The 27948-nt window shown below is 44.9% G+C and overlaps 1 protein-coding gene across 1 annotated transcript in view; it reads left to right on the top strand.

The window, feature by feature from the left end:
- Positions 1-27948, top strand: part of LOC137634337 (myotubularin-related protein 10-B) — a 291307-nt gene that overhangs the window by 25773 nt on the left and 237586 nt on the right. The window contains exon 2 of the mRNA XM_068366732.1: positions 22462-22522. Coding sequence (XP_068222833.1) covers positions 22462-22522 — 61 coding nt within the window. The remainder of the gene's footprint in view (positions 1-22461; positions 22523-27948) is intronic.

The raw sequence follows: 27948 nt of genomic DNA, 5'->3' as shown, positions 1-27948 counted from the left end.
GCTTTGAGGGTTATGGGAGAGTGGTTGCAGTCCAAGAAGCAACTGGGAAAGACTGCTTTCATCTTTCCTCCTACCAAGCTTGCTTCTAAGTCGAGCGTCTGGTATGCCACGGGAGAGGAACCCGGCTTGGGAGTTCCTGCCTCTGCCCAGGGCGACTTCTCAAGTCTGGTTGACTCTCCCCGCAGGTTGGCTATGAGACGATCGAAGATCTGCTGGTCCTTTTCAGATATGGATCATCTGTTGAAGGGAGTCTTTCGTGCCTTCGAGATCTTCAACTTCCTCGATTGGTGTTTGGGAGCTTTAAGCAGAAAGACTTCCCCTTCGGATAAGGACTCTGCCATGCTGATCATGTCTAGCATGGACAAAGCCATTCGGGATGGGTCTGGTGAGCTTGCGGCTTCGTACGTGTCGGGAGTGCTTAAGAAGAGAGAACATCTTTGCTCCTTCTTATCGGCTGGTATCACCCCTTGTCAGAAGTCAGAGTTGTTTGCTCCTCTCTCCAAGTGTCTGTTTCCGGAGGAGCTGATTAAGGGGATGGCTGCCTCTCTTATCCAGAAGGATACCCATGATCTGATGGCATCTTCTGCACGTAAGGCTAAAACCTTACCTTCCGTGCCTAGACCCTTCCGCCCTGCAGCAGTAGACACACCTGCAACCAGGTTCATCCCACCCTTTCGTGGCAGAACCTCCAGCAGAGGAGGTACCCGTGCCGACAGTCACCGTGGCAAATCCAAGAAGGGTTCCAAGTCCGCAAAAGGCAAGTTCTGACTGCCTTCCTCTCCAGACAGCAGTGGGAGCCAGACTCAAGACCTTCTGGCAAGCTTGAGAGAGCAGAGGTGCAGACGCTCAGTCTGTGAAGTGGCTAAGGGAGGGATACAGAATTCCGTTCTGCCGCAGTCCCCCTCTAGCTACATCCCCCATCAACCTCTCTCCCAACTACAAGGAGAAGGACAAGAGGCTAGCGTTGCAACAAGAGGTGTCGCTCTTGCTACAAAAGGAAGCGGTAGTCATAGTCCGGGACCATCAATCCCCGGGCTTCTACAACCGTCTCTTCCTGGTAGCGAAGATGACAGGGTAGTGAGGCTGAAGAAGGTCGTGAGACCTTTTCTCAGAGGAGAAGAACTCCCAGCCCAGAGGTGGGTATGTCTCCTCGTACACCTCTCATCTCTGGCCCATCTAGATCCCAACGCCCGCCTCAGAATACGATCCCTCCAATGGCGGCTAAAGTTCAACTCGAATCAGGCTTTCGATTTTCTGGACATTCTGGTCCTCATGGGACCAGAGGAACGGACGGACCTCGAGTGGTGGGTGGCAGACGAGAATCTGGACTTGATGCTGTTTTCCAATGCATCAAAAGAAGGGTTGGGCCCCCACGTGCTACACCACACAACCTCAGGCCTTTGGTCAGAGTTTGAAAAGTACGTACACATAAATCTCTTAGCGATGAAGGCCGTCTACCTGGCACCTCAAAAGTTCTATCAGTTCCTGGCGGGTCAGTGGTGGTGATGAGCGACAACACCTCAATAGTGGCTTACATCAACAAGCAAGGAGATACTTTTTCGCAGCTCCTACCCCATCTGGCAGTAGAAATACTGAGAGGGGCAGAAGTCCACTCGGTCTCACTATCAGCTCGCTTCATTCCCGGCAAAAGGAATGTGCTCGCCAACAACTTCAGCAGAGCGACTCAGATAGTGGGTTCCGAGTGGTCTTTGGATCATTTAGTAGCCAACAAAGTCCTGACTTTTTGGGGTTCTTCGGCTGTGGATCTGTTCACAAATTCCCTGAACTTCAGTCTCCCGCTGTACTGCTCCCCAGTCCCAGACCCCATGGCTCTTGCAAGATGCATTCCAACAATGGTGGGACAACATCGATGCTTATGCCTTTCTCCCCTTCTGTCTGATGAGAAGAGTACTCAACAAGGCCAGAACATTGGTCAATCTTTCAATGACTTTCATAACTCCTGTCGGAGCTCCCGAGAGAACTCCTTCCACGACACAATCTACTCAGACAACTATGTGTCAACATCTACCACAAAGTCATAGCTTCACTACATCTTCACGCCTGGAGACTATCCAGCATCTCCTCACTCAGAGAGGATTTCCGTAACAAATTGCGCAGAAAATGTCTGGATATCCGTGAAGATCATTAGCCTCTGTCTACAAGACGAAGTGGAACATCTTCTGTGGTTGGTGTCGTGGAAGGGGTACCTCTCCATTTGATGCCACTATTCCAGCAATAGTGGAATTCTTTGTGTATTTGCAGGAGGAAATGCGCCTTTCAGTTTCGGCAGTAAAAGGCTATCATTCGTACTTGAGTCTTACCTTTAAGCTGAAAGGAATGGACATTTCCTCATCGCTACAACTTTCCCTCCTCATACAGAGTTACAAACTTACCTGTCCTTAGTCGAAAGTGAGATTTCCACCTTGGAACGTGGTTCTGGTTCTTCAGTCTCTGAAGAGGCCTCCCTACGAAGCATTACGCCAGGGAACAGATCGCCACCTCACATGGAAGACGGTGTTCCTACTCGCTTTGGCTTCAGTCAAAAGAGTCAGCGAACTTCATGGTCTCTCGTATGACATAGCCCATGTAAGGGTATGGGGAGTGGTAAGCTTCAGCTTCATCCCTGAGTTTGTTGCCAAGATTCAAAGTCCGGGGTTACCGGATCCTAGATTCAATTCCTTCCGAAAAATGAGTCTCTGCTCTACAACCAACGATCCGGATCATCTGTTACTTTGCCCAGTAAGGAGTTTGAGGCTCTACCTCAAAAGAATAGCAGCAGCTCGTCCCGAGTGCCCTCACTTTTTGTCAGCACTGGGAGAATTAAGACCAAGATCACAAAGAATACCATTTCTGCTTGGATTTGTAGGGTCATTGACCATGCACTAAATCCAGATCTTCCTTCAACACGTCGACCGAGAGCGCACGATGTGGGGCATAGCTACATCCCTGGCTTTCAAACAGAACTACTCTGCAGCTCAGGTTCTGCAAGCGGGCGTGTGGAAGCGTCAAACGACCTTCACCGTCCATTATCTGCAAGACGTGACCCACTGGAGACTCGATACATTCTCTATTGGTCTTGTAGTGGTTGCACAACAGCTGGTTTAGTACCTCAAGCTCCTTAATGGACTAGTAGTAGAAGGTTGAGGGGACTGGTTACCTGGTGTTGGTCTGAGTGAATGAAAAGGAATGACTGGCTCTTTTCTTTTCTTCATCCTCCCCTTTCTTGGGGAAATCAGCATCCTGGGTCTTCTGCACAGCTTACCTCAACCACTACAGGTAAACCATTGCTCCCTTGTGTAACCTAGTATTGTGTCAATACTGTTGCGTCCCCATACCCTGGTGAGTGGGTATTGGAAATGTCTCGGTGAACTTGGTTAATTCCTATGGACTTGAAATAACTTGAGTCACATTGTTAGTATCTCATACCACAGCTTGTGTAGGCCACAGACCATGCTTAGCAAGGTATAGCGAGGTCTTAGGGTTTCTTTATTTGTACACTAACCTACACATAAGGACCCCCCCCCTGGCAAAGACAAAAAACCAGATTGGCAGGGACTTCCACCCTCCTAAGGGGTGAGTCAACTCCTATTAATAGCATAGGTTTGTATCCCAGTTACGGAACAAATGACAAATTTGAGAGTACTGTTCTGTAATTTATATTTTTCCTAACGATACAAACCTGCCTCTTTGCACCACATTCTACAAAATAATCATGTAAGTATTCTGGGAGTCACTTCATTTCCGCCAATATTATCTTAGTAGCTATTCCATCGTATCCAGGGGTTTCCGATTTCTTTAGTTTTTTGAGGATAGCTTATTTATTCATAATCAATTTTATGTCAATAAGTACATTTTTAAGTTGAAAATACAATGAAAAATGAAGCCGCTTGAAAATACAAGAGTATAAAAATCAGGTAGGTTATTTATTGAGCATCATCAGTGAATCTCGCTTGTATTGCAATAAAATAGCTTAAAATACTAGTGTGTAAAAAACCAGGTAGGTTATTTTAAACATCTGACTTAGCCGGTGGATATATATATAGCTAACGTCTCTGACGTCACGGCAGAAAATTCAAAACTCGCGGGCAATCGGAGATTGGGAAGCTAGGTGTACTACTAGCGCCACCACTCGGCAGGATACTTTAACCATTCCAAAAGTCCTCAGTTCTTCTCTGCCGCTGTGGCGACAACATGGGAACTTTCATGCTTGCGCATAACCTTCAATTTTAAGTATTTAACTTAGCTGGTGGATATATATGTAGCTAACATGTGCGACGGTCGGCAGATTCAAAACTTGCGGGCGATCACTATGCTGGTTGGCTGGGTGTACACTAGCGCCAACTGTCGGCAGGATACTAAACATATTCTGATACCATCCAGTTCTTCTCTGCCGATTGGAATATCAACATTGGTTCCGTGCTCGGGCTTAATAAAAGTTTTCTGCAATTGGTGAAGTACTTGTAATGGTTTTTTAGCTTTCATTGTGCTGGAATTTCTTCGAATTCTCTTGAATCCTTTTTTTTTATTTTCTGTTGCTGAACTTTGCTTGTTTTTGGATCTCGTTTTTGAATTTTCCATAATGGCTGACCCTTCTCCTACTGACCCTTCCCCTGTTTATCTAAAATGTTCAAAGGATTGTAACAGGCGCCTTCCAAAGGCTTCCATCAATCCCCACTCTATTTGTGTTAATTGTAGAGGCAAAGCTTGCCAATTAGGGGATCGATGTGAGGAGTGTGTGGTTTTGTCTGAATTTGAGTTTTTAGAATATGAGAAGTATACTCGAAAACTCGAGAGAGATAGGCGTAGAAGAAGTTCTTCTCGTTCGCTAGAATTGTCTTCTACCCATGCCCCTGAACCTTTTCCTCCCCCTGTAGTGGTAGTTTCAGAACCCCCTACTTGCACTAATGAACCTTCTCTTAAGGATATGTTGAAAGCAATTCATGCTTTGGGTGAAAAGGTCGAATCGCTGGCCTCAGACAGAAATCAGCTTATGTCTGATGTTAAAATTTTGAAAAGTGAAAAGTGGTAGAAATTTGTTCAGGGTTAGTGCGGAGGGTTCGTCTGTTCGTGCTTGTCGCTCACCCAGTCCGAGACTGCTTTCAAGCTCCCCAGCCCCTGGGAGAAGGAATGTCACAAGACCAAAGGTAGCAATAGGCGTTAAACAACGAACAGACATTCCCTCAGAGGTTACAGACGTTGCTCCTCAAGCACGTCCTTACCATAAGAGAGGCGAGACGAAGTTCTCCTCTTCTTCTGATGACTCGTTTGCTAAGAAAAAATCCTAGCGTCAGGTTTCGAGACCTTTAAAAAGAAAGTTAGTTCCTTCAGAACAGAGTATCCGTCCTGGCTGTAGTCATTGGAGCAGCCCGGAACATATTCCTTCTTCAGAGGAAGGTTCTCCGATTAAATGTTCATATTTAATGTCTACTTTTGTGGCCCAGGAGGCACCTTCTAAGAGTCACAATCCCGTTGTGCTTTCTGGTCGTTCCAGACGTGACCTTAATTCTGCGTCTCTCGTTGATAGTGATGACGTTTATGAACAGACGTTACCGTTTTGCAGGACATGCAGTCTATTGTCCTCCCTAATGCAGGCTTACGGTCCTGCTCCTGTTCGTCAGGAACCTTTGCTTGCAGTGCGTCACGGGTCTACTAAACGAGTGTCAGGTCTTCAACCATCTAAACGTGAATTGATACGTCATTCCGATGTTAACCCCAGTGTTAGCTTTGCGGCTAAGCGAGATTCTGAGCGTAAATCTAGATGTGACGTTGAACGTCAGTCTGTTCAGTCTAACTGCGATTTCGCACTGTAGTCACGGCAGTCTCGCTATGACGTTGAACGTCAGCCACCGCAGTCACGACGTGACGTTGAGCGTCAGTCACAGCAGTCACTACATGACGTTGAGCTGCAGTCACCGCGGTCACGACGTGACGTCGAGCGTCAGTCACTGCAGTCACGGCGTGTAGTTGATCAACAGTCACTGCAGTCACGAAGTGACATCGACCCTCCTGCCTTAACTTCTTCTCAAGTACAAATAGATGTAGGCTGTCATGCTTTACCTTCGCTACATTCAGGGATTTCTCCTTCTCGTAAGGATTTAATTTTGTCAGACAAAGTTTTCTCTGAAGAGGAAATTGATGATCGTCTCTCTACTATTGCTCCTTTAGGGATCCTTTCAGAGGAAGAAGGACCTAAGGTTGTCCAACAATCTCTTGATTTTAGAAAAATCATGAATGTTTTTAGAGAAATTTTTCCAACTCCGTTTGTTACTGCTGCTCCTTGTTTGCCTCCTTCTGAGTTTACGTTAGGTTTGACTGCTACGACACCTTCGTATATGAAGTTAGTGCTCTCTCGCTCCCCCAAGAGAGCCATGCGCTTACTGGGAGACTGGTTGGCAACCAGAAGAAGCTTAGGAAAGTCTGCTTTTGCTTTTCCTCCTTCTAAGTTAGCGTCACGTTCCAGCGTATGGTATGACACCGGAGAAGTTCTCGGCTTGGGAGTACCTGCCTCTGCCCATGGAGACTTCTCAAGCCTGGTAGACTCTCCCCGTCATCTAGCCATGAGACGCTCCAAGATTTTATGGACCCCTTCAGAACTGGATCATCTATTGAAAGGAGTATTTCGTGCCTTTGAGGTTTTTAATTTTTTGGATTGGTCCTTGGGAGCTTTAAGTAAAAAGTTTTCTCCCTCGGACAATGATACTGCCATCCAAATTATGTCATGTATGGACAAGGCCATAAGTGATGTTTCCAACGAACTAGCGGCTGTTTTCACTGCAGGGGTATTAAAGAAAAGGGAATCTTTATGTTCTTTCATTTCTTTAGGAATTACTCCGTGTCAGAAGTCAGAGTTAATGTTTGCTCCTCTTTCGAATACTCTGTTCCCACAAGAGCTTATTAAAGACATTGCATCGTCTCTTGCATTAAAAGATACGCATGATCTAGTGGCCAAAACAGCACGCAAAGTTTTGCCCTCTTCCTTTACCAGCAAGAAACCCAAGTTTGATACGCCAGCCTCGAGATTTATTCCTCCCTTTCGTGGCAGAGCCTCCAACAGAGGCACCTCTCCCCTGACGGAAGGCGAGGTAAGAAAAGAGGATCCAGGTCCTCCCGTGGCAGAGTCTGACTGTCCACGGCTTCAGACAGCAGTAGGTGCCAGACTGACAAACTTCTGGCAAGCATGGGAGAGAAGGGGAGCGAATCAGTGGTCAGTACTCTTATTAAAGGAGGGTTACAAAATCCCATTTGTACGGAAACCTCCTCTTGTACATACTCCAAGAGACCTCTCTCCCAGGTATCGAGAGGAAGCAAAGAGGCAAGCCTTGCAACATCAGGTGTCTCTTTTGTTAGAGAAGGGGGCAGTGGTGAAGGTCTTGGACCTTCAGTCCCCAGGCTTTTACAACCGTCTCTTCCTGGTTCCGAAGAACTCGGGGGGGGGCTGGAGACCAGTGCTAGATGTGAGTGCACTAAACGTGTTCATTGTGAAAACCAAGTTCACGATGGAAACAACAAAATCTGTTCTAGCAGCAGTAAGGGAAGGCGACTGGATGGTCTCTCTCGACCTCCAGGATGCGTACAGTACTTCCATATCCTGATTCACCCAACCTTTCAAAAATATCTAAGGTTCATGCACGGGAATGTTGTGCACCAATTTCGAGCACTGTGCTTTGGCCTCAGCCCTGCTCCTCTTGTTTTTACAAGGTCATGAGAAATGTAGCAAGCTTCCTACATTCGTCAGGGATCAGAGCGTCGTCCTTCCACCGCTGTCTGGAGGATCTCAGGTGGACATTGAACCTAGCCAAAGAGTTAGGTCTCCTGGTGAACAAAGAAAAGTCACAGCTGACTCCATCCCAGACGATTCTATATTTGGGGATGGAGATACAGAGTCAAGTTTTTCGGGCTTTTCCATCGCCCACAAGATTGGAGCAAGCTCTTTTAAAAATTCATTTCTTTCAGAAGAAGAGCAATTGTTTGGTAAGGGTTTGGATGAGCCTCGTGGGAACCCTATCATCGTTAGAACTATTTGTCTCCCTGGGAAGACTCAACCTGCGTCCTCTTCAGTTGCACCTAAACCAACATTGGAACAAAGAGAAGGGCTTAGAGGCTATTTCCATTCCGATCTCAAGCTCAGTCAAGACGTGCCCGGCTTGGTGGAACAGCAACCTCAGACGTCAAGAGGGTCTCTCACTGGCCCCCAAGAGCCCAGACCATGTGTTATATACAGACGCATCAGACATGGGTTGGGGAGCAACTCTGGACGATGGAGAATGCTCTGGTCTTTGATCCAAAGATCAGAAGGAACTCCATATAAATCACAAGGAGCTTCTGGCAGTCCATCTGGCCTTGAAAAGTTTCGAGAATCTGATCAAGAACAGTGTGGTACAAGTGAACTCTGACAATACCACGGCCTTAGCCTATATCGCGAAACAGGGAGGAACCCACTCTCATTCCCTTTTCGTCACCGCAAAGGACCTTATCATTTGGTCAAAGGAAAGAAACATCTCCCTTATGACAAGATTTGTTCAAGGAGAGAAGAATGTGAGAGCAGACTGCCTCAGCAGGAGGGGTCAAGTCATCTCCACGGAGTGGACTCTTCACCAAGACGTGTGCGAGAAGCTATGGAGGGTTTGGGATCGCCCTACCATAGACCTGTTTGCGACTTCCTTGACAAAGAGGCTTCCCACTTACTGCTCTCCAGTCCCAGATCCAGAAGCAGCCCACTTAGACGCTTTTCTTCTGGACTGGTCCCATCTAGAAATCTATGCCTTTCCGCCTTTCAAGATCCTTCACAAGGTTCTGCAGAAGTTCATCTCTCACGAAGGGACCAGGTTGACGTTGGTTGCTCCCCTCTGGCCCTGGAATGGTTCACCGAGGTACATCAATGGTTGGTGGACGTTCCAAGAAGTTTACCATTGCAGATGGATCTCCTTCGTCAACCTCACATAAAGAGATTCCATCAAAGCCTTCCCGCGCTTCGTCTAACTGCCTTCAGACTATCGAGAGACTCTAGAGCTAGAGGGTTTTTGAAGGAGGCAGCTAGAGCGATCGCAAGGGCGAGGAGATCCTCTACCATCAGGATCTACCAATCTAAATGGGAGGTATTTAGAGACTGGTGCAAGTCCTCTTCCGTTTCCTCATCCGATACCACTGTAGCACAGATCGCGGACTTCCTGCTTCATCTCAGAAATAACCGCAGCCTTTCTGCCTCAACTATTAAAGGCTACAAAAGCATTTTAGCTTCGGTGTTTAGACACAGAAACCTAGATTTGTCTAATAATAAGGATCTTCAAGACCTTCTCAAGTCTTTTGAAACTTCCAAGGAACGTCAAGTTACTACTCCAGCTTGGAATTTGGACGTAGTCCTTAAGTTTCTTATGTGTGAAAGATTTTAACCACTAAACTCAGCTTCTCTCAAAGATCTTACCCTCAAAACTCTCTTTTTAGTGAGCCTTGCTACTGCAAAGAGAGTCCGTGAAGTGCATGCCTTCAGCAAAAACATTGGCTTCTGCTCCAATAAAGCAGTATGCTCCTTGCAGCTTCGTTTCCTGGCCAAAAATGAGCGACCATCTCATCCATGGCCGAAGTCATTTGAAATTCCCAACCTATCGGAGGTTGTTGGGAATGAAATTGAAAGAGTCTTATGCCCTGTAAGGGCTCTGAAGTTTTATCCTAGTAGAACCAAAATGTTACGAAGTAATTCAGAGGCTTTATGGTGTTCAGTGAAAAAGCCCTCCTTACCAATGTCGAAAAATGCCTTGTCATATTTTGTTAGACTTTTAATCATAGAGGCTCACACTCACTTAAATGAGGATGATCGGAAATTGCTTAAAGTTGAAGCTCATGAAGTCAGAGCAGTGGCGACGTCAGTATCTTTTAAACAGAATAGGTCACTTAGAAGTATTATAGACTCAACCTTTTGGAGGAGCAAATCTGTGTTCGCGTCACATTATTTGAAAAATGTCCAGACTCGTTATGACGATTGCTACACATTGGGGCCATTCGTAGCAGCGAGTGCAGTAGTGGGTGAAGGTTCTACCACTACATTCCCTTAATCCCAATATCCTTTTTCTTCTCTTGAAACTTTTTAAAAATTATTTTTCAATATTAATCTTACCCGATGATCATGTAGCTGTCAACTCCGTTGCCCGACAGAAATCTACGGTCGGGATACGCCAGCGATCGCTATCCAGGTGGGGGTGTACACAACAGCGCCATCTGTGAGTAGGTACTCAAGTACTTCTTGTCAACAAGAACTCAATTTTTCCTCTGTCGTGCCGCCGGCAAGACCTACTTGGATACGCTGTTGATTCTGGAGTTTTTGTTCACGATTTGGTGATGTATTCACTCTAGAGTTTAGCCTTCGCTATTCAGGAAGCTTTATCATTAGCTTAGCAAGCTTTTGGAATTAATTTGGATTAATTGTTAACGAACTTTGCTAGATTTTGGAATTCCCCCTTGACTACTTCTTAATTTCAAGATGTCTGACCAGTCTCAAGTCCCTAAGTACAGGCAGTGTAGCGTTAGGACTTGTGCTAGGCGTCTTCCGAAGGCCTCTATAGATCCTCACACCGTTTGTTCCAATTGTAGGGGTAAATCCTGTCAATTGGAAGATCGATGTGGGGAATGCGCTGGGCTTTCGGAATTCGATTTTAACGAATTCCTTAAAAATGCACGTAGGTTAGAGAAGGAGAGAATCAGGAGGAGTTCTTCTCGCTCTGTGGATTTTTCCTCTCCCCATGCCCCTCAACCTTTTCCTTCCCTTGTGGTGGTGACTCCCGAACCTGCTACTAGTGCTCAGCCATCCATGGCGGATATGATGCGTGCCATTCAGGCTCTCGGTGACAGAGTGGAGTCATTGGCTAATGACCGTAATCAGCTCTTGGCAGATGTCAAAGAGCTGAAAGCGAAAAGTGCAGTGGGAAGTGTTATCAGTGCTAGTGATGTGCAAAGTGTCAGTGTCAGTGTTGCGCATGAGGGTACATCTGTGCGTGCCAGTCGTCCTCCCAGTCCGGGACCTCTTGCAAGCTCCCAAGCCCAGGGGAGAAGCAATGTCGAAGGACCAAAGGGTTCGGCAGGCCTTGATCGGCGCACGGATGTATCCTCAGTGGTTGCGGACGTATCTGTCAAAGATCGTCCCATCCACAAACAGACGAATGAGCCCTTACATTCCTCGTCTGTGGAAGAAGTTTCCAGGAGGAAACGATGGACTAAGGTTTCACGACCGCTCAAACGTAAGGTCCCTTCCGAGCGAGTCCAACGGCCCAGGTGTAGCCACTGGGTGAGTTCGGACTCGCTGCAGTTATCCGATGACTGCACACCTCCCAAGAGAGGTAGAGTGGTTCCACAACAGGCTACTGCTCCGTCTGTTGCTGCTCCAACCACGGTAGACCCTAAGTGGTCCATGCTGCAGACTATGCAGTCTCAGCTTGCGGTTTTCATGCAGGAGTATCATGCTGAGAAGGTTAACACTGCACCTGTTAACCTACAACCCGCCGAGGTTGTGCGCTCAGCAGATACTGCGGCTGCCTGCTCACACACTCCACCTGTGAGAGCTCCACCACCGATGCGCAGTCCACCCTGCCAGACGCATGTTCTTGCTGCACCATCCGTTGACATGCGTGAGCTACCGCATCAGCAGTGGGAAGGTGCTGTAGAGCTGCCGGGTTCTGTCACTATGCGGCATTCTCCGCAACCCATGCGGCATGCTCCGCATACCTTACAGCATGCTCCGCATACCATACAGCATGCTCCGCAACCCACCACAACCCCTCCCACGCACCAGCACTCTGCTTTTGTTGTTGCCAGCTCGCAGACTGACCAGCAGCGGCATGATGTTGGATCCTCAGCAGCTACGCATGCACCCGTACTGCCGGATTCAGCCGTTCAGCTTTCTGCTATGCCTTTGCCACTTCCTACTCAGCTTTCGGATGATGGAGTATCAGATGACGAAGCTGCACATTTGGATGAACCGCACTCCGACTTTGAAGGGCCCAAGTCTACGCCTCCCTCCTTAGACTTTCGTAAAGTCCTTGCCTTGTTCAGGGACTTGTATCCTGAGCAGTTTGTGTCTGCAACCCCTCGCTCTCCTCCCTCCGAGTTTGCTCTGGGCATGCAGTCTGCTGCTCCTGCCTTCACCAAGCTTGTTCTCGCACACTCATCCAAGAGAGCTTTGAGGGTTATGGGAGAGTGGTTGCAGTCCAAGAAGCAACTGGGAAAGACTGCTTTCATCTTTCCTCCTACCAAGCTTGCTTCTAAGTCGAGCGTCTGGTATGCCACGGGAGAGGAACCCGGCTTGGGAGTTCCTGCCTCTGCCCAGGGCGACTTCTCAAGTCTGGTTGACTCTCCCCGCAGGTTGGCTATGAGACGATCGAAGATCTGCTGGTCCTTTTCAGATATGGATCATCTGTTGAAGGGAGTCTTTCGTGCCTTCGAGATCTTCAACTTCCTCGATTGGTGTTTGGGAGCTTTAAGCAGAAAGACTTCCCCTTCGGATAAGGACTCTGCCATGCTGATCATGTCTAGCATGGACAAAGCCATTCGGGATGGGTCTGGTGAGCTTGCGGCTTCGTACGTGTCGGGAGTGCTTAAGAAGAGAGAACATCTTTGCTCCTTCTTATCGGCTGGTATCACCCCTTGTCAGAAGTCAGAGTTGTTGTTTGCTCCTCTCTCCAAGTGTCTGTTTCCGGAGGAGCTGATTAAGGGGATGGCTGCCTCTCTTATCCAGAAGGATACCCATGATCTGATGGCATCTTCTGCACGTAAGGCTAAAACCTTACCTTCCGTGCCTAGACCCTTCCGCCCTGCAGCAGTAGACACACCTGCAACCAGGTTCATCCCGCCCTTTCGTGGCAGAACCTCCAGCAGAGGAGGTACCCGTGCCGACAGTCACCGTGGCAAATCCAAGAAGGGTTCCAAGTCCGCAAAAGGCAAGTTCTGACTGCCTTCCTCTCCAGACAGCAGTGGGAGCCAGACTCAAGACCTTCTGGCAAGCTTGGGAGAGCAGAGGTGCAGACGCTCAGTCTGTGAAGTGGCTAAGGGAGGGATACAGAATTCCGTTCTGCCGCAGTCCCCCTCTAGCTACATCCCCCATCAACCTCTCTCCCAACTACAAGGAGAAGGACAAGAGGCTAGCGTTGCAACAAGAGGTGTCGCTCTTGCTACAAAAGGAAGCGGTAGTCATAGTCCGGGACCATCAATCCCCGGGCTTCTACAACCGTCTCTTCCTGGTAGCGAAGAAGACAGGAGGTTGGAGACCGGTGCTGGACGTCAGTGCTCTCAATGCTTTTGTCACCAAGCAGACGTTCACGATGGAGACGACGAAGTCGGTCCTAGCAGCGGTCAGGCAGGAGGACTGGATGGTCTCGTTAGACCTGAAAGACGCGTACTTTCACGTCCCCATCCATCCAGACTCCCAACCTTTCCTAAGGTTCGTCTTTGGAAAGGTTGTGTACCAGTTCCAAGCCCTGTGCTTTGGCCTAAGCACGGCACCTCTTGTGTTTACCAGACTGATGAGGAATATTGCGAAATTCCTTCACTTGGCAGACATCAGAGCCTCCCTCTATTTGGACGACTGGCTTTTAAGAGCTCCAACAAGTCGTCGCTGTCTGGAGAATCTCAGATGGACTATGGATCTGACCGAGGAATTGGGCCTCCTGGTCAATATAGAGAAGTCCCAGCTCGTCCCATCCCAGACCATTGTCTATCTAGGTATGGAGATTCAGAGTCGAGCTTTTCGGGCTTTTCCGTCGGCCCCAAGGATCAATCAAGCCCTAGAATGCATCCAGAGCATGCTGAGAAGGAACCGATGTTCAGTCAGGCAGTGGATGAGTCTAACAGGGACACTTTCATCGCTGGCCCAGTTCATCGAGTTAGGGAGACTCCACCTCCGCCCCCTTCAGTATCATCTAGCTGCTCACTGGATAAAGGACATGACGCTAGAGGCGGTCTCAGTGCCTGTTTCCGAAGAGATGAGGTCTACTCTAACGTGGTGGAAGAACAGCATTCTTCTCAAGGAAGGTCTACCATTGGCTGTTCAGACCCCCGACCACCGTCTCTTCTCGGACGCATCGGACACGGGCTGGGGTGCGACACTGGACGGACAGGAATGCTCGGGCACATGGAATCAAGAGCAAAGGACACTTCACATCAATTGCAAGGAGTTGTTGGCGGTTCATCTGGCCTTGATAAACTTCAAGTCCCTCCAGCTAAACAAGGTGGTGGAGGTGAACTCCGACAACACCACAGCCTTGGCTTACATCTCCAAGCAGGGAGGGACTCATTCGAGGAAGTTGTTCGAGATCGCAAGGGACCTCCTCATTTGGTCAAAAGATCGAAAGCTTTCGCTGGTAACGAGGTTCATTCAGGGCGATATGAATGTCATGGCAGATCGCCTCAGCCGGAAGGGTCAGGTCATCCCCACAGAGTGGACCCTTCACAAGAATGTTTGCAGCAGACTATGGGCCCTGTGGGGTCAGCCCACCATAGATCTGTTCGCTACCTCGATGACCAAGAGGCTCTCGATGTATTGTTCTCCGATTCCAGACCCAGCAGCAGTTCACGTGGATGCCTTTCTGCTGGATTGGTCCCATCTCGACCTGTATGCGTTCCCGCCGTTCAAGATTGTCAACAGGGTACTTCAGAAGTTCGCCTCTCACAAAGGGACACGGCTGACGTTGGTTGCTCCCCTCTGGCCCGCGAGAGAATGGTTCACCGAGGTACTGCAATGGCTAGTCGACGTTCCCAGGACTCTTCCTCTAAGAGTGGACCTTCTGCGTCAACCTCACGTAAAGAAGGTACACCCAAACCTCCACGCTCTTCGTCTGACTGCCTTCAGACTATCGAAAGACTCTCAAGAGCTAGAGGCTTTTCGAAGGAGGCAGCCAGAGCGATTGCCAGAGCAAGGAGGACATCCACTCTCAGAGTCTATCAGTCTAAATGGGAAGTCTTCCGAAGCTGGTGCAAGGCGAATGCAGTTTCCTCAACCAGTACCACTGTAACCCAGATTGCTGACTTCCTGTTACATCTAAGGAACGTAAGATCCCTATCAGCTCCTACGATCAAGGGTTACAGAAGTATGTTGGCAGCGGTATTCCGCCACAGAGGCTTGGATCTTTCCACCAACAAAGATCTACAGGACCTCCTTAGGTCTTTTGAGACCTCAAAGGAACGTCGGTTGTCCACACCAGGCTGGAATCTAGACGTGGTTTTAAGGTTCCTAATGTCATCAAGATTTGAACCGCTCCAATCAGCCTCTTTTAAGGACCTCACATTAAAAACTCTTTTCCTCGTGTGCTTAGCAACAGCTAAAAGAGTCAGTGAGATCCACGCCTTCAGCAGGAACATAGGTTTTACATCTGAAACGGCTACATGTTCCTTGCAGCTCGGTTTTTTGGCTAAAAATGAGCTTCCTTCCCGTCCTTGGCCTAAGTCGTTCGAGATCCCAAGCCTGTCCAACTTGGTGGGGAACGAACTAGAGAGAGTTCTTTGCCCAGTAAGAGCTCTTAGGTACTATTTAAGAAGGTCAAAGCCATTACGAGGACAATCAGAAGCTTTATGGTGTGCTATCAAGAAGCCTACTCTACCGATGTCTAAGAACGCAGTTTCTTACTACATCAGGCTTCTGATTAGAGAGGCACATTCTCATCTGAAGGAAGAAGACCTTGCTTTGCTGAAGGTAAGGACACATGAAGTGAGAGCTGTTGCTACTTCAGTGGCCTTCAAACAGAACCGTTCTCTGCAGAGTGTTATGGATGCAACCTATTGGAGAAGCAAGTCAGTGTTCGCATCATTCTATCTCAAAGATGTCCAGTCTCTTTACGAGAACTGCTACACCCTGGGACCATTCGTAGCAGCGAGTGCAGTAGTAGGTGAGGGCTCAGCCACTACATTCCCATAATCCCATAACCTTTTTAACCTTTCTCTTGAATACTTTTTATTGTTGTTTTTTGGGTTGTACGGAAGGCTAAGAAGCCTTCCGCATCCTGGTTGATTTGGCGGGTGGTCAAATTCTTTCTTGAGAAGCGCCTAGGTTAGAGGTTGTGATGAGGTCCTTTAGTATGGGTTGCAGCCCTTTATACTTCAGCACCTAGGAGTCGTTCAGCATCCTAAGAGGACCGCTAGGCTCAGTAAGGAAGACGTACTTAAAAAAGGCAGAGTAATAGTTCAAGTCGACTTCCTTACCAGGTACTTATTTATTTTATGTTTGTTATTTTGAATAACTGATAAAATGAAATACGGGATACTTAGCTTCTTTGTTAACATGTATACTGGTCTCCACCCACCACCCTGGGTGTGAATCAGCTACATGATCATCGGATAAGATTAATATTGAAAAATGTTATTTTCATTAGTAAAATAAATTTTTGAATATACTTACCCGATGATCATGAATTTAAGAACCCTCCCTTCCTCCCCATAGAGAACCAGTGGACCGAGGAGAAAATTGAGTTCTTGTTGACAAGAAGTACTTGAGTACCTACTCACAGATGGCGCTGTTGTGTACACCCCCACCTGGATAGCGATCGCTGGCGTATCCCGACCGTAGATTTCTGTCGGGCAACGGAGTTGACAGCTACATGATCATCGGGTAAGTATATTCAAAAATTTATTTTACTAATGAAAATAACATATTTCACTTTTACATTACTTATATATATACTGTATATGTATATGTTTATTAATCATTACATGTGTGGTACACTTATTTACTGATGAGCCTACACTAAAAGACATATATCGCGATTCAAGCCTTTTGTGTTAAGGGAGAATCGCTTGCTACAGACAGGGTTAATCTTTTGTCCCAGGTTAATCACTAAAGTGCCAGTGTTAGTGCGGTTAATGTGTTCAGTGCTGTGGAAGGTGTGTCTGCTTGAACCTGTCGTTCACCTAGCCTTAGACCTCTTTCAAGCTCCCTAACCGCTGGGAGAAGGAATGTCGATCGGCGAAAGGGAACAAGAGGCGTAGCCGCTCGAGCAGGCGTCCCCTCGAATGTTCCTGATGTCATATCACAGGACTTTCACCCTCACCCTAGGGAAGGTGAGGTTAAGTTTACACCGTCATCGGATAATGTGCGTGACAACAGGACATGCAGCTACAGGCTGTCCTCGCTAATGCAGTCTTTTTAGTCTGCTGGGAACGAGGTAACTCCTCAAGCGGATCGTAAGCTTTACCGCAAGCGTTCAAGCTTCCCAGCGAGTGATCATAGTAGCGGGCGAAGTTTTTCGCGCGACCGCTTTACGCTACGTTGTACGTCAAGTTAGACGTGAAGTCTAACAGCAAGTTAGCCGTGAAGTCTAACAGCAAGTTAGACGTGACGTTCAGCTCCATTCTTGTGACGCTATACGTCAAGTTAGACGTGACGTCGTACGTCAAGTTAGACGTGACGTCGTACGTTAAGTTGGCCGCTTCTATCGCCAAGTTGATGCGCGGTCGTACGCGACGCCTAGCGTCAGAATCGCCCGACAAAACTGGCCATCAAGACTTCCGTTCTTCAGTTGGACTCTTGTCTGAGGAAGAGGCTGTTACACACCTTTCCTCGCCTGGTGTTTTAGAAGAGTTCTTGCCACATCGGAGTTTACCCTGGGAGCGGCAACTTCGACATCTTCTTATACTAAGATGGTTCTTTCAAGGTCTTGCTAGAAGCCTTGAAACTTTCAGGAAACTGGCTGCAGTCCAAGTATAGATCTTTGCAGTCTGCGTTTGCTTTTTTCCTCCTGCTAGACTAGCTTCCAGGTCCAGCTTGTGGTTTGAGACAGGAGTAGTTCTCGGCTTGGGAGTTCCTGCTTCTGCCTTAATAACCGAGCACAGATGTGCAGAGCGACTTCTCTAGCCTCCTAGACTCTTCTCGTCGGTTGGCCATTCGACGGTCTTATTCCTTTTGGACGCCTTATTTTACCTTCTTTTCAAAGGCGTCTTCAGAGCCTTCGAGGTTTTGAACTTCCTCAATTGGACTCTGGGATCCTTGGGCAAGTAAGTTGCTTCTTTGAAGCATTCTGACAAGGATAGTTTTATTCAATTATGTCCTGCATGGACTAAGCTGTCAAGGATGGCTCTAATGAGCTCCTTTTACAGCAGAAGTTTTTTTATTTCAAGCACAGATGTGTTCTTTCCTTTCATTAGGGGTCTCCCCTTATCGGAAGTCTGAGTTGCTGTTTGCGCCTCTGTCCCATCCTCTGTTCCCACAGGAACTTGTTTAAGAGATTGCTTCTTCACTTACACAGAAACCTAACCATGACTTAGTCCCTTGATAACAGCACGAAAGGTCCTTCCGTCTGTTTTCACTCCACTTTAACCTATAGTGGAAACGCCTTTGCCTCTGTTGGCACAGCCTTTTCGAGGAAGATCCAGCAGTAAGGTTATGCCAGATCCGATGGAAGGATAACCAAGAGGAGTGGATCTGGAGCTGGGCGAAGCACAGTCCGACTGCTTTCGCCCTCCGACTGCAGTAGGAGCCAGACTGAAGTCCTGGCTTGCCTGGGAGAGAAGGGGAGCAGACCCTTGGTCAGTTCTTTTTAAATACAGGAAGGGTACTAAATTCCTTTCATAAAGAAACCCCTCTTGTTCGAGATCTGATAGATCTCTCTCACAGATACCGAGAGGACTCAAGATCAGGTTGTTTTCTTCAAGTTTCTCTTTTGTTGCATCTAGAGGCATTAGAAATGGTACAGGACTCATCTCCGGGCTTTACAACCGCCTCTTCCTGGTTCCCTAGAACTCAGGAGGATGGACACCAGTCCTGGATGTCTGTACCCTTAACCTCTTCATCCAGGAAATAAAGTTTTCGATGCAAATTTTGAAAACGATGCTAGCAGCTGCAAGAAAGGGCGACTGGATGGTCTCTTTGGACCTCCAGGATGCCTATTTTTTTTTTTCCAATTCATCCGAGTTACAAACGTTACCTGAAGTTCGTTTACGGGAAGGAAGTCTTCCAAGTTCGAGCTCTGTGTTTCGGCCTCAGCACCACTCCTTTCGTTTTCACGAAGCTGATGCTAATGCGACATGCTTCCTGCTTTCACAGGTATCAGAGCCTCCCTATTTTTGGAACTACTGTACTGTTTACTTAGAGCATCATCCCTCCACCGCTGTCTGGAGGATCTACTAATGACACTGAGATTGTCAAGAGTTCTGGGCCTTCTTTTGAACTTAGAGATATCCCAGCTGACTCCATCCCAGAGAATTCTTTATTTAGGGATGGAGTTTCACAGTCTAGCTTTTCCGTCTCCTACAGGAGTAGACTAGTCCTCATAAAGCTTCGTCTCTTTCTAGAGAAGCAGAATTTTATAGTAAGACATGGTTGAGTCTGCTAGGGACACTCTCCTCTATGGAGCAGTTTGTATCCCTACAGAGACTAATTCTCCGCCCCATGCGATTTCACCTCAATTTCCCTTGGGAACCAAAGATTAGGAGAGACTCCACATCAACCAGAAGGAGCTGTTAGCAATCCTGCTGGCCCTTCAAGGTTTTGAAACCCCAGCTCGAAACAAGGTGGTACAGTTAAACGCCGGCAATATCCCAGCTTTGGCATACATATCCAGACCGGTTGGAAATCTCTTGAAGTCCCTTTATGAGACTGCAAGGGAGCTTCTAGTTTGGGCGAAACAACGGAATGTAATTTTACTCACACGGTTCATCCAAGAGGAGAAGAACGTGTTAGCAGACATCCTTAACAGAAGAAATCAGGTCCTTCCCACAGAATGGACTCTGTATCAGGATGCTTGCTAGAACTATGGCGGATTTGGAGTTGTCAGTTCATAATCCTTTTCGCTAACTCTAAAACAAAGAGGCTAGAGATATACTGCTCCCCAGTTCCAGATCCGGAAGCAGTCCACTTAGACGCTTTTCTGCTAGACTGGTCTCACCTGGACTTGTACGCATTCCCTCCATTCAAAGTCCTGTACAAAGTTTTACATAAGCTTGCCTCTCACGAGGGAACCAGATTGACTCTAGTAGCTCCCCTCTGGCCCTCGAGAGAATGGTTCACCGAAGTACTTCAATGGATAGTGGACATACCATGAAGTCTTCCAATCCGATTAGAGCTACTCAGACAACCTCTCCTAGAAATGTTCCTTCATAACTTATCAGGTCTACACCTAACTGCCTTCTTACTATCGAGACACTCTCAAAGAGCTAGAGGTTTTTCGAAGGAGGCAGCAAAAGCGATCACTAGAGCAAACGGACCTCTCCTATCAAGGTCTATCAGTCAAAGTGGGAGGTTTCCCGAGATTGGTGCAGAACTAATTCAGTATCCTCTTCCACTTCCTTTCTGACCCAGATTGCTGACTTCTTGTTAGATATTGGGAGAAAACGTAGTTTTTCTTCCTCTACATTTAAAGGGTACAAGAGCATACTAGTGACCGTCTTCAGGCACAAGGACTTAGTTCTCTCTAACAACAGAGACCTTCTCAAATACTTTGAGACTTCTAAGGATAGTCAGTTGAATCACCAGCCTGGAGGCTGGATGTTGTCCTGAATTTTCTCATGAGTGACAGGTTTGAACCCTTACACTCGGCTTCGTTTAAAGATCTTACTTTAAGACACTTTTCTTAGTCAGTCTGGAGACGGCAGAAAGAGTCAGTGAAGTCCATGCCCTTAGCAAATCTATTGGCTTCAAGGATAGCAAAGCTATCTGCTCTTTACAACTTGGACTCCTGGCCAAGAACGAACGCCTATCTTATCCTTGGTCGAAGTCTTTCGAGATTCCTACCTTTCCGATGTGATTGGTGAGGAAATAGAGAGGGACTTGTGCCCCGTAAGAGCACTTAAGTTCTTCCTAAGGGAACTAAAGACTTAAGAGGCAAGTCGGAAGCTCTATGGTATTCGGTCAAGAAAACCTTCCTTACCTATGTCAAAATACGACCTGTCAGATTTTATTAGACTCTTAATCAGGGAGGCTCACACGCATTGCGGTGAGGTAAACCTCATGCTGCTAGAAGTGAAACCACATGTAGTCAGTGCTGTGGCTACATCAGTAACTTCCAAGCAGATTCGTTCTTTGCAGAGCATTAAGAATACAACCTATTGGAAAGTAATCTGTGTTCGCCTCTCATTATTTAAAAACGTATCCAGACTCTTTACGAGGACTGCTACACTTTGGGACCATTCGTAGCAGCAAGTGCAGTAGTGTGTGAGAGTTCTATCACTACATACCCCCTAATCCTAATACCTTTGATCTTCTCTTGAAACTATTATAATTTTGGTTGTTTGTGGAGACTGGTGTCAGTCTTCCGCAATCATTTGATTTTAGCAGGTTGTCAAACTTGTTTCTTGGGAGTGCCCAGAACAAGGGTATTAGTTGAGGTCCTGTCAAGTAATTGGTTATTAGACTGTTTGACAGCTCCTAGAGATCTTCAGCCCCCTGGGAGGATCGCTAGATCTCATAAGGATAGTTGCACTAATGTGAAAATCATAAAGGTCAACTTCCTTATCAGGTACGAACCCTTAAGCATGTTTTTTACAAAACTCTTGAGTAATATTCCAATGATGTTTGCTGTCTCTAACCCACCACCAAGGGTGTGAATCAGCTATATATATATATATCCACTGGCTAAGTCAGATGTTTAAAGATGATATTTTCATAATAAAATAAATTTTTTAACATACTTACGCGGTGTATATATATAATTAAACTCCCTCCCTTCTGCCCTGCTAGAGACCTATGGGCAGAGAAGACCTGAGAACTTTTGGAATGGTTCCAGTATCCTGCCGAGTGGTGGTGCTAGTAGTACACCTAGCTTCCCAATCTCCGATTGCCCGCGAGTTTTGAATTTTCTGCCGTGACGTCAGAGACGTTAGCTATATGTATATCCACCGGGTAAGTATGTTCAAAAATTTATTTTATCATGAAAATATCATTTTACAGTTATTTACTGTACTGTACTGTAAATTACCTTCTGTTGAAAATATGAGCAAATTAAAGAAAACAGTTTGTTTTTGCATGATAGAAAACGTTGCTCTTTACAGTAACGGTAACTGTAATAAAGAACAGTACTATATATTTCGTATGTGTACAGCATTGTACTGTATGTATTGTGTTATGGTAGTTTGTTAGTTGGTGTTCATGAACCACATTCTGTATATTTTTCTTGAAAATGTTTTAAAACTATTCTTAAATGATTTTGAATTTTTTATGATGGTAAATCTTTGTTATTACACATTTTATATATCAAAACAGGCAGTTATAAGCATTTTTAAATGGCTTTTTCAAATATTTGCGAATTTGATCTATTCATGAGCGGGTCTGGTCCCTAACCCTTGCAAATGTGATGGAGCAACTGTGTGTGTATGTGTATATATAATATATATATATATATATATATATATGTGTGTGTGTGTATATATATACAGTATATATATATATATATATATATATATATATATATATATATATATATATATATATACTGTATATATATATGTATTTATTTATTTATTAAGAATTGCTGATGAAATCATTTATTTATGTTTCAGAGACCAGTTGATGTACCTGAAGAAAATGAAGAAGCAAAATTTGAACCAAATCTTTTACCTGGTAAGTTATATACTGTTTCCTTTAACCATAAGATAAAGGTCATTATTTTGTTCTATTATAGATATTTTGAGAGTATAGTGAATAATTTTTACCTCCACCAACGAAGTTGCAAGGAGGTTGTGTTTTACCCTCTGTTTGTGTGTTTGTTTGTGAATAGCTTCCTGGCCATAATTTTAATTGTAGAGTAATGAAACTTGTAAGGACTAACTATTATGTAAAAAGCTGGAAATTATCAAGTTTTGGAAGGTCAAAGGTCAAGGTCACATTCAAGCAAAATGTCCATTTCATGAAATTAGCCATAATTTTTGGCATTGTTGTCACAGCGACTTTAAACTTGGTTCATATTTGAGTGTTCATATATGAGTGTATATATAAAAATCCACACCAATTGATATATGTTAATGGCAAAGATCAAGGTCAAGGCTGGTCATAAGGTCGAGAAATAAGCTGTTCTGTAACTGGAATACAAACCTACACTATTTATTTAGGGTTATTACTTTCAGCGAAGCTGAATGCCGAGCCATTAAAATTTGGCGAGGGTTAACTACCCATACCGCTAGTTAGCTGGGGTAATAATAATTTTTATTTTTAAATATAAAACTTACCCGCTGGTTATATAATGGCTAAAGTCCCTGACGCCTCGGCAGGAAATTCAAAATCTCGTGCGCGGCTTAGCGCAGATATACCAGGTGTACCCCAGCGCCCTCGCGGTACTACAGGTAGAACTATATTCAACTAATTCAGATTTTTCCTGCCGGCCATAGCTGGCGGTTCTATTGGAAATTCTCTCTTGCTTTCTTACTCTGTTTGGAGGTTATTTGGTGATGTATTAACGTTTTTGAGTTTTGGCTTTCGCATATTTGTTTTATTTGATCTGTGATCACGTATTTATAACTTGAAAGGTAGGGTTAGAAGGTTTTTCAACCTATTTCAAACCTCTCGAAAGCATAGGGGCGAAATGTAAACATTTCGTCCATTGATGACGTCACAGCCTCTTCCGTAGGCTAAAAGTCTGTCTTTCTTTTTACAAAGAATATAAGTGAATATACTTTTAAAGTATTAAGTTATAAATTAAATTAAAAGAATTATTTTGAGAAAATTTTATCCTTTTAATAGTTTTCTTTAGATAATCTTCGATCTGTTTGCTAAGATTAACTAGCATTCAGTTTATTTTTGTTACGCAGTAGTCAGTATTGTTACGATATTACAATATATTGTAGCGATTTTATGAATAGTACATTCTTACTTCTCAAGTTTTAAGTTGTACTATATAAAAGGAACATTTTATTTTGCAATTAATTGGGCCTTTCAGTATTTTTTCCTTAGTCAGAGATTAAAGGAAGTTACAGTTCAGTTTATTTTATACGATGCAGTATTCTTTACAATCGATGTAGCACACGATTCTATGTATCGTTGTTTCCTTGGTGGTTTTTGGAATACAGTGAGCCCTCGCTACTTCGCGGTTCGACCATCGCGGATTCACCACTTCGCGGATTTTTTTCTTAACCCATGTATATACATATATCGCGGATTTTCCGGAAATTTCAAAAATACCGCGATATGACCGATGGTGCGAGATTGGAGGAAGTAAGGAAAATTGAATCATGATTGATTTTCAATATAAATGAAACTTTGAGGAGCAACAAAGATATCATTTGTTAGAGAGATAGAGAGAGGTAAGGAATGGGAGGTAGTGAAAAGTAGCCCAGAGAGAGAGAGAGGTAGAGAGAGGTAGAGAGAGAGGTAGAGAGAGAGAGAGAGGTAGAGAGAGAGAGAGAGGTAGAGAGAGAGAGAGAGAGAGAGAGAGAGAGAGAGAGAGAGAGAGGAGAGAGAGAGAGAGAGAGAGAGAGGGGGGGTTTAAATGTAATAAACAAAAAAATTTGATAGGTTATAACACATTGGTGCTTATGTAATATCAACTGTATACTGTAGACGGTTTGAATAAGTTAAGAAATGGAATAAACAATACTTTGTTAGTGTATTCGTACACTCTCAAGAGCGGCAGCTAGATGTCAGCTGATCTAATCACAGCCAAAAGTAAAACAAAAAGAAGTCAACAATACTCAATTTTTAAAACGCACCCGAAATTTAAAAACAAAAGTACACGCTTTCTTAATGTGCAATTAACTATTTAAAGAGTAGCAATTTTCTAGAATAAAATAATATTTCCCAAAAAATAGTGGTTTGCTGATGAAATCGGATGCCGTATTTTTAGCTATGATTGAAATGGATGTAGACTCAGCATAATTTTTTCGTTTCTTATTTAATTGACACTAAGAAAACTAATTTTAGTTTCTTCATCTAAATGTAAGTATTGTATAACACGAAGAGAGAGAGAGAGAGAGAGAGAGAGAGAGAGAGAGAGAGAGAGAGAGAGAGAGAGAGAGAGAGAGAGAGATGAATCAGCTGTTGTAATCAAATGGCGTGTTTTTGTTTCGTGAGAATTTCATCGCCACGACTATAACAACAACATACTGTACTGAACTTTACAGTATTATACAGATTACTGTAAAATGATAAAGTAAAATATTTGTAATCTATTTTAAATGAAATGGGGCTATTTTTTTTTTGTTTAAAATTTACATTTACGTATGTAAAACAACGCTCTCTCTCTCTCTCTCTCTCTCTCTCTCTCTCTCTCTCTCTCTCTCTCTCTCTCTCTCTCGTAAATTGTTTTCCTGCTTTGCTACGTATGTATGATTTTATATTGATACGGTAAATGATATTTGTAATAACATATTTTATAAAAGCTTTTACTGTAATATCATTATTTATCACTTTCATCATGCGCGTTAAATGCCTTCGTTTGTTTACTGAGCGTACTTTATGACTCCGTCGTTTCAGGCGGCGTCATAAAGAAAAACATTTCATTTGGAAGTCCTAAGAAAAATTAAGTAAAACATTGGTAACAACAAAATCAACATATTGTACTGAATAATCAATATAATCGATGCAAAAACTAACCTATACACAGATGTGTAAATGCGTTTGTTTCTTCATTATGATCAGAGATAAACGTAAACAAAACATTGGTTGCCATTTTTTATCGTGCTTTTTGGCGTGTTTAGGAAACGCATGATATAAAGTCGCCTTTAATATTTGTGCCTGTTTTAGTTTAGGGTACTGTAGTACATGCATTAAGTGTTCTGTACATTAAAGGGTAGTTTGTTAACAGTACTACGTACAAGGGAAGGTTTTAAAAGTCTGAATATACATGTTAAATAAAAAGGGAAATATGGTGTCACTACTTCGCGGATTTTCACCTATCGCGGTCGGGTCTGGAACCTATCTACCGCGATAAACGAGGGTTCACTGTACTGAAATTGTTCGTATATTATTTATAGATGTTCCAATGGTGCGAGTAATGATTCGTCTTTTATTGGAACTCCTTAATTTAAGGGTTTATTTTAATTTACAAATATTATATTTATTAAGGCAATATTTGATATTTAATATTTTGTTACATTTATATGGGATTCGGTACTTTTGCATTCCCATTCAGACAGTAGTGATAAATTGTGCAGTGAATTTTATTCAGTGGAGAGTGCTTCTATTCGGACCTGTCGTTATCCTAGCCCTAGACCTCTGTCGAGCTCCCGGACCCAGGGGAGAAGTTAAGTCGAACGGCGAAAGGAATCAAGAGGGTAACCAGGCGTTACAGTCTTTTAAGACCCGAACTGAAGTCCTCTCGAGCGTTTTCTGTCGATCACCAGAACGCTCACCCTCGCTATAGATAAAGCGAGGTATTAGTGTTTTCAAAGGCACTAAGCTGAAAACAAAATTAGATTCGTTTTGCGTGTGTTACATTTCATGTGGCGCGGACGCAGTGCCGCCACCTCCACCTGATGGGTGTCGTTTATGCAGTCCTTTCAGCCTGCCGTTAACAGTGCGGTTGGGTGTCTTGATTCCGGTCTTTCACACGGTTGCACAGGCGACGTGTCTTTAACGGTGAGGACTCGTCGCACAGGCGGCCTACCAACTGCAATGTTTAATGGTGGGAGAAAGTGGATGCATTACTTTGATTACCTGCTCAACGCTCATAGCGCCTAGTATCAGTCTATCCAGACGCGCCGACGTTCGCCAGGCAGCAGAGCCGGCGAAGCGTCATCGGAACGGTGCGACAACGGAAACGGGACGTCAACGGAATGGAGCGAAGCGCCACGTCAGTGTGGAGGCTTCAGCGTCAGTGTGGACGCTTCAGCGTCAGTGTGGACGCTTCGGCGTCAGTATGGACGCTTTCAGTTTCAGTATGAACACTTCAGCGTCAGTATGGACGCTTCCGCGCCAGTGCGGACGCTTCAGCTCTAGTGTGGACGCTTCAGCATCAGTGTGAACGCTTCAGCGTCGGGGTGGACGCTTCGCTAACTGTGACAATAGACTTTGATGTCTACCTGACCATGACCGTCTAGTGTTGAATTATTGTTGCTCCAGGCGCTATATTAAGAAATAAATCTTAACTGGAAAGATATTATATTTTCGGACCAAGGCCTGCTGAGCTAACTCTTGGTTGGGAGAACTAGAATTAAAACCTCTGAGTATTGAGGTCTGAATTCCGAATCATAAGGAGTGGATTCCTAAGAATCAAGACTTTTCTGCCTAGGATAGAGATTGTAAAAGGAAGGGAATAACTTTCAGAAACTCATGAGAATTTTTCTAAAGAGTTTCCCTCATATTTTTTACCTGCTACTCCTCGTTCCGACTTCAGAGTTTTCGCTAGTTGAGTTTATGATGTCGCTATTTATTTTATTTTATTTTTATTACTAGCCAGCTACAACCCTAGTTGGGAAAGCAAGATGCTTTAACCCAAAGGGCCCCTTTAGGGAACGATGGCCCTGTAAATTAATGGTAAAATAAATAAATAAATTAACATTACAGTAAATCATTCTCAGAAAAATAACGAACCTTACTGTAGAAATTGATGCAGCGCTTGCAGCTGCAACAACAGAAAGGGGATTAAGGCCTTTATGAGAATAGAACGTAAAAGTATATCTCTCACCACGGGCAGTTCTTTTATGATTTAATGTATTATGTTTTTAAACCGCTCTTGTTAGTGACTCGTGCTCTGAAGGAGGTGTTTGTTCGTGTTCACCTTGCCCCTAGTCCTGTACCTCTTCCTTACGTTCCAACCCTTGGGAGAAGGAAGGTCGGTAGGCTGAGGTGCTTCGCGGACCTTGTGCATTAAACGTTTGTTCCGCTGAGCAATATTGTTGATGCAGTCCAAGACGTTCCTTCTCCACTTTTGAATGATGAAGTAATGCTCTTTTCTTTGCCTACGGTTGTCGAGCTATGACATCACAACCGTGTGACATAGTATCTTGAAAAGAGCAAAGTTGGAGTGTCTTGAAGCGATCAGTTCGTCATCGCTATGGTATCATGTATCTTGTAACTGTTTTCTGCGTATTAGAATGCAGTTCCCTGACGAGAAT

The sequence above is a fragment of the Palaemon carinicauda genome, chromosome 44 (genome assembly GCF_036898095.1).
Source record: "Palaemon carinicauda isolate YSFRI2023 chromosome 44, ASM3689809v2, whole genome shotgun sequence".
Taxonomy (NCBI): Eukaryota; Metazoa; Arthropoda; class Malacostraca; order Decapoda; family Palaemonidae; genus Palaemon; species Palaemon carinicauda.
This window is presented reverse-complemented; position numbering and strand designations above follow the sequence as displayed.